The sequence below is a fragment of the Lathyrus oleraceus genome, chromosome 2 (genome assembly GCF_024323335.1).
Source record: "Lathyrus oleraceus cultivar Zhongwan6 chromosome 2, CAAS_Psat_ZW6_1.0, whole genome shotgun sequence".
Taxonomy (NCBI): Eukaryota; Viridiplantae; Streptophyta; class Magnoliopsida; order Fabales; family Fabaceae; genus Lathyrus; species Lathyrus oleraceus.
In genome coordinates, this window is record NC_066580.1 from 20,334,295 (window position 1) to 20,341,961 (window position 7,667).

Below are 7,667 nucleotides of genomic sequence, written 5' to 3' on the forward strand. Positions count from 1 at the left end.
TCTTGAATATCTAATATTCTTTTTGAAAGACAAGTATGAATATAATAGTAAATTTAGTGAAAAATGTCAATATAAGAACATATGGTGGACCTTGAACTAACCTATCCATATTAAGATAAAGTGTTAAAGAACATATATGTAGATGACAGGTTGGTTGGATATTTTGTTTTGAAGGAAAACTGTGTGATTGGCAATTTAAGTTTCTAGCATGTGTCTACGTGTGTAACAACAATACATACTTCTGGTTGGATTTGTGGATGCATATATACCTAACTTTTCAGGCTTGATGTGATCTTAATTTCAACCAATAACTTGTATAAAAAAAAGTTAATCTTAGAATATATTCAAAACAAACTCTACAACTTAAATGTGGGGGATTGATTTACGGGGGCAATTTCTCGCATCCTCTCATGCACTAGCACTAGTGATAATCTCCCCCTTCATCCTATCCTAGAATATATTAGAAGTGAATTTTGATAGTAGAATTATTCAATATAAGAATAATGTTTCTTTATAAAGAATATGATTTTGTTAGCGTGTGAGACACTTTTAATAAAGAGAGAAAGAATAAGGAAATAAGGATGAATATTATTGAATAATGAATATGTTACAAAACTGAATTATAAAGTATTTATTTATATACACCTAAGTGACTCGACTACTAAGTAACGAATATAACAAACCTTAATTAGTTTTGAATTTGGACTACAAAATTTGGATTATATTATATCTCAACATACCCCCCCTATAATCCAAGTTGTCGAACATACGCTAATTATAGTCGATCTGAACTATTCCTATATTCTTTCTCAAATTCAAGAATCTGTCGATCTTTAATTCTTTGGTGAAAATGTCGGCCAATTGTGCTTCAATTGAGAAATATCTTACTTCAAGTACAACTCGATTTACCTTCTCCCTTAAGAAACGAAATCCAGCTTTGATGTGCTTACTCCTTCCATGCAAAACTGGATTCGTCGCATGATTTGTGGCTGACATGTTGTCGATCTGCATCGTCAGGGGTTTCTTTACTTCGACTTCCATTTCTTCAAGCTCCGATTTGATCCAAATTTCTTGACAAGCAGCATAGGATCCTGTTATATATTCATCCCCACACGATGATAATGCCACTACAGATTGCTTTCTCGAGCACCATGAGATTGAAGCACCAAATAATTGAAATAAATAATCGGTTGTGCTTCTTCGATCTTCCTTATCTCCACACCAATCAACATCCACTACGCCAAAAAGGTTTTTTAACAGCGCATCTTAGACAGCGCTTTTAAAAGAAAGCGCTGTCTAAGGTTAAAATAAAAATAAAACACGGAAAATGTTCTAAAAAAATAATGAAAGCGCTGTCTAAGGGGGGGTCTTAGACAGCGTTTTTAGAAAGCGTTGTCTAAGACCCCCCCTTAGACAGCGCTTTTAGAAAGCACTTTTAAATATAGACCTTAGTCAGCGCTTTTGAGAAAGCGCTGTTTAAAGTCTTTCAATTAAAAAAAAATTAAAACCAAAAGCGCTGTCTAAGGTGGGGGTTTAGAAAGCGCTTTTGGAAAGCGCTGTCTAAGGCATATCTTAGAAAGCGCTTTCCACAAAAGCGTTGTCTAAGGTCTAATTAAAATTAAATTTCAGACTTCTATTTTCGTTCTCAGTTCTTTTTGTTTTCCCTCCTGCGATTAAACCCCTTCATCTCCTTCTTTCTTTCTCTATTCTCCTTCTAATATTAGGCCATATTATCACCTCCATATTATCTTCTCTTATCACCTCCACCGATGTTTATCTTTCCAATCGATCTACCACTACCATCGCCAAACCAACTGAGGAAAACCCTCTCGAAACCCTAGATACCACCTCACCCAAACCCCTATCAGATTCAATCTCCAACGACAAAGATGCGAACAATAAGAAAACCAATGAAACACTTGCTGAAACCAAAATCGACGCTCCACTTTCCGATCTTTAAATTTAGATGTGTCGCGCAAAGCCGTATGGTATTTGCGTCCAGTTTTATGAGAAAGAGAAAAGTAATTCACGAGACGAAAGATATAATCTTGAGTTTAGGGTTTGTTTTGTTTCAGGATTGGTACTGAATTTAGGGTTTGTTTTGATCGCATATTTGGTACTACTTTTGTCTTACTTCTTCTGATGAAGTATGTAAGAATACTGATAGTTCTTGAGAAAAAGGAAGATCGTAAAGTGTAAGATATTAAAGGTGGTAAGGTATACTGTTACTTATACTAATATATTTTCTACATATGTTCATATTATGGCCATGTTTTGAAATGAAATATGATGCCATATCATTATAGTTTATGATAACAATATAACTATTTTTTGAACCATGTTTCTACATATGTTCATATTAAGGGCATGTTCATTAATTATGATATCGACATATAGCTTTACAAGGAACGACACCTCTTTTTGTAGGAGTACTAATTGCTAATGCTTATGCCTTTTACAGTCTCTCTTTTTCAGAAGGATATGAAAAATTAGCCAGAGCAAGAAGAGAAGGCACACCCATGGACACTACAAATCCACCTTTGGCTGGTGCTGATGATTTTGATATGTTTGCTAATGATGATGAGTATGCAGCCACTGAACCATCTTCAGCTGAAAATACTGCACTTAGTGAACCACCATTAGATATGCAGATGTTTTTTGTTTTGAACGCAGATAATATGTCACTAACCTCTTAATGTTCTCCCTCCCTATTGTTATACTTCACATGTTCTGTCAACGCATAGCAAAATTGTATGCAACCAGCCAACACTTGGCATTTTTAACGTTGCTTATAAGCTACGAAGTTGAATAAACATCCTAGATCTAATACATGACTAAGTTGAAGAAACGTTGATTGAACATACAGTGGCGACGCTGGACTAAGATGTTAAACTCATTATACAGCTTGTGAAGTTTTTTTCTCTTATAGAGCAAAAGATATGATGAATTACATTACAACCTTCAAGGAGGCCATAATCTGATATCTATAGAAGAACACATGTTGTTATCAGTGATATTAAAATTTTTTAGTAGGGAATACTTTTCTGTATCTATGAAATTAAGCTTATGTGTTGATTTTCTCTTTTTTTAGTAGGGAAACACTGGAGAAACGTCGGCTTGGCCTTTAACTGCATATTTCTTCTGTTTGGATCTGTTATCCAACTTATAGCTTGTGCAAGGTATCTATCCTTACTTTTTATTATTATTTGCTACATACACGAGACACGACACTAACACTGATACGTAGACATTGATAATAACTTACCTAAGACTTACACAATTTCAGCATTTGATAGACTTTTATTCTAAGGTCGGTGTTATGGAAATTAAATTACTTGTTGAAGCAAGTAAACAACACATCACATGCATCTATGTGATTCATTGGGTTTAAGTAATGAATATGAATATTATCTTAATGGATTAAGTAATGTTGTCTGTTTGTTTCAGCAATATATATTACATAAATGATAATCTGGACAAGAGGACTTGGACATACATATTCGGAGCATGTTGTGCAACCACTGTCTTTATTCCCTCATTTCACAACTACAGAATCTGGTCCTTTTTGGATCTTGTTATGACCACTTACACTGCTTGGTATCTAACAATTGCTGCAATCCTTCACGGTCAGGTAATTAATTAATTCATATATAATTATCAGAATCTTAATTATGTACAATATTTTAAGAGTAACATTAGCAATGTTAATTAACTAATGACAAGGTTTTGGATTATATGTTGTTGTTATTATTTAGATGGAAGGAGTTAAGCACTCGGGTCCAAATAAAATGGTGCTATATTTTACTGGGGCCACAAACATTCTCTACACATTTGGGGGCCATGCCGTTACTGTGTAAGACAATCTCAGACATTTATTTAGATTCGTGTCCTTTACGTTTTCACCCCTCAGAGTAGTACTATAGTTGGTAGAGGTTAATTGATTAGTTAGTAATTAACTAAGTCATTAATTAAGATAGTACTATTAGAACAATATCAAAATAACAATTTGGACTTAAAAGTCATTTTGATTGTGACTCCACCTTAACTTCTATAGACATAATCTGAACATGGATCTAATCACATTACATATGTACTTCATTTTAATTCTCTCACTTTCTTTTTGAATATAAATTGTAATTCTATTTCGCATATGATGGAAAAAACAGTGACAAAATATTTACTGAAAAATATAGTAACTTTTTAACCCCAAAATACCCTTGTTAGGCGTGGGAGGCAAAAAGTGTCTCTTTTCTAGAGAATCCATGAGTTTTCTTTTAGCATTTAGCTAGAAAGCCAAGGTTCTTTCTTTCAAATGGTTCTATCATGCTTTTATGCTTTTATGCCTTTTATCATGAGGAAGACCCTCATACCCTCGTAGATACATGCATCCACCTTTTCACACTAAATAGTGATATTTATTTTCATGAGAACCATTATTCATGGTAGCTATAGTCTTAGAAAATGAAGGAAATTAGTTAATGCTAATAAATAGTATTGATTGGTACAGGGAAATCATGCACGCTATGTGGAAGCCACAAAAGTTCAAAGCCATATATTTAATGGCTACCCTTTATGTTCTGACACTGACCCTTCCATCAGCAGCAGCAGTTTATTGGGCATTTGGTGACATGCTTCTAAATCACTCTAATGCTTTGATGAATTCAAGTGTGCATTTTATACAAAGGATCAAGTGGACGAAATCAAAGAGGAGTGGTGTCAATTCATGATAAAGCTCAATGTTTGTTCATAAATTTGTGTAATTAATGTGTACATTTGTAGTATATGTTATGACTTGTAAATGTGTACATAAATTTGTATATATTTTGATACATTTAAGGCAAAATTGGTTTGAATTGGTATATATATATATTTGTTAGCCAAAAATTGGTAGAAAAAAGGCCAAAATGGCATATATAAAATGTGATAATTGTCTGTCAAAATCTGGTTGAAAACAGGTAGAAATTCTGGTTTATAAACTTGGAAAAAATGTGGTTTAAAACAAAAGCTTCAAAAATTTTCGTATACCTTAGACAGCGCTTTTGTAAAAAGCGCTGTCTAAGGGGGGGATTAGAAAGCGCTTTAGGCAAAAGCGCTGTCTAAGGGGGGGGGGGGGGCTTAGACACGCTTTTTGAAAAGCGTTGTCTAAGGTATACCTAAAAAAATTAAAATAGGAGGGTCTTAGAAAGCGCTTTTGGCCAAAGCGTTGTCTAAGGGGGTGGGGCTTAGACAACGCTTTTCAAAAGCGCTGTCTAAGGTATACCTAAAAAATTTAAAATAAGAGGGTCTTATAAAGCGCTTTTGGCCAAAGCGCTGTCTAAGGAGGGGGGGCTTAGACAGCGCTTTTAAGATTTAAAAAAGCGCTGTCTAAACCTTTAGCAGCGGAGGTTTAGACAGCGCTTTAAAGCGCTGTCTAAGGCTAAAAAAAGCGTTGTCTAAGATCTTGTTTGTTGTAGTGATCTGAATAACGAGTAACCATAACTTCTTTGCTTTTAGAGTCTTATCGGAATAGAATTCCATTGTTTATTGATTCTTTTAAGTATATCAGGATTCTTCTTGTAGCCTTCATGTGTGACACCCTTGGTTCACTCTTGTATCTGCTCACTAATCTGACTGAGAAACTTATATCAGCTTGACTGTTGCACATATATCTCAAAGATCCGACAATTTATTTGAACAAAGTTGCATCGACTCTGTCTTCCTTTCCATGTTTCTCCAACTTCAAATTTGATTCGACAGGAAAAGATGCAGGAGTCGAATCATCCATCATGAATCTCTTGAGCATCTTTTTGACATGATTTCTTTGATGTAGCACCATACCTTTCTTCGATATTTGAAATTACATTCATAGGAAATACGACAACTTTCCCAAATTTGACATTTCAAATTTCTTCTTCACCGGCTCTCTGAACTTCGACAGGTTCTCCAAGCTATTTCTAGTCACTAGAAGATCATTGACATATAAGCATATGATTGTTATATCTTATACCACAACCTGAACATATACACCATACTCAGATTTGCATTTGATGAATCCCAATTCGACTAAGTATGAGTCGATCTTCTTGTTTCATGCCCTAGGTGCATGCTTGAGACCATAGAGCGTTTTGTGCAACTTGTATAATTTATTTGCTTCCTCTTGAATTATAAACCCAGAAGGTTGTATGAAATATGCCTTTTCATCTAGAGGACCATTCAAAAATGTTGATTTCACATATAAGTGAAATTTCGACCAGCCTTGATTGCATGCCAAGGCGACGACTAGTCGAACAGTCTCCAATCTTTCTACTGGTGGGTATATTTCAGAGTAGTCGACTCTTGCGCACTTAAGAAAACCCCGAGCTACCAATATTGCCTTATATCTTGCTATCGACCCATCAGTATTGTGTTTCAACTTGAACATCCACTTCCCTTCAATAGATTTTGTATGTACTGATAATTCGACTAACCCCCATGTATTATTTCTTTCGATTGCTTATAACTCTTCAACCATAGCTGACTTCCATTATTTATCGTTTAAGGCTTCACTATAGTTGATTGGTTCAACACCTGCAAGTAAGGCGAAATGAAATAATTTTCCATATGGTGTGACTTCATCATCCCCAGTCACTTCATAGTGTTAATGTCTTGCTAGACGAACTCTAGTTCCTTGAGGTCTTTGACTAGTACTAGTTACACAATCTTTGAGGCGTGTAAGGAGTAGTTACCTCATGATCAATACCATGTTCTGCACAAAATTCTTCAAATATATTTGATGTATATCCTGCGCATCCATTTGTTAGCATAACATTGATCTTCTTTTCACTATGGTTTTCGATAAGTATTTTTAATCTCTTAAAGATTGCAAATACTTTGTCCTTTCACTTGATCACATAGATCCAAAGCTTCCGACTATACTCATCAAAAAACGAAACAAATTACCGATTTCCACCAATGGTATGCTCCTTAAAAAGGACACATACATATGAATGTGCAACTTCGAGTATGCAGGAGGATCTCATTGGCATATTCGAAACGAAAGACTTTCTGGATTGCTTTCTGAGTAAGAAATATTCATAGTGTTTGTCGGGAATCTCAAGACTTGGTATAATAATTAAGATATCTTGAGTAATCAATTGATTGAGTGATCGAAAGTTCAAATGTCTAAACCTCAAATGTCACCTCTAACTATGCTTGTGGTAGAACTGATCACTTCAGTCGAACTGATCATGGTCTTGAATGTCCTATTCTTCGAGAAAGGAGATTTCAAGACCAAATTATTATGAGTGTCAAACAATTCCAAGGCTTCATCTTTCATAATTACTAAGAAACCTTTTTTGACCAGTTGTCCAACACTTAGTAGATTGCACTTTATTCCAGGTACATAGAGTATATATTTGATCATATATTTTACTTCATTGCTTCTTTGGATAACTATGTCGACAGTACCTTCTGCTTGCAACGAGCTATTATTAGCAAGTTTGACCTTGCTCTTCTTCGACTCGTCGAAATATGCTAACCACACTTTTTGACTAGTCATGTGATTCAAGCAGCCCGAGTCGAGGAACCAGATCTGGGATTCGACATGGTCATCTGCAATTGCATCCATAACCACCATATCTTCATAATCATTTGAATCTTGGCGCGCAAGGTTTTCTCCTTCCTCATTGCCTTTTATCACTCCCTTGTAT

General features: G+C 35.1%; 1 protein-coding gene across 1 annotated transcript; it reads left to right on the forward strand.

The window, feature by feature from the left end:
• The first annotated feature begins 2,519 nt into the window (after positions 1–2,519).
• Positions 2,520–5,633, forward strand: LOC127121696 (auxin transporter-like protein 5). Its single transcript, XM_051052145.1, has 6 exons — positions 2,520–2,628; positions 3,092–3,179; positions 3,448–3,631; positions 3,756–3,853; positions 4,508–4,665; positions 5,560–5,633. Exons 1-6 carry the CDS (start codon positions 2,520–2,522, stop codon positions 5,631–5,633), a joined length of 711 nt encoding a protein of 236 aa, XP_050908102.1.
• Positions 5,634–7,667: the final 2,034 nt, after the last annotated feature.

What these genes read in the sequence shown, in the direction of transcription:
- LOC127121696 (XM_051052145.1), top strand. Translation starts at nt 2,520, where the DNA reads ATGGACACTACAAATCCACCTTTGGCTGGTGCTGATGATTTTGATATG. An exon ending in AGCTGAAAATACTGCACTTA is followed by an intron (nt 2,629 to 3,091) that starts GTGAACCACCAT and finishes CTCTTTTTTTAG; the next exon opens with TAGGGAAACACTGGAGAAAC. An exon ending in CAACTTATAGCTTGTGCAAG is followed by an intron (nt 3,180 to 3,447) that starts GTATCTATCCTT and finishes TGTTTGTTTCAG; the next exon opens with CAATATATATTACATAAATG.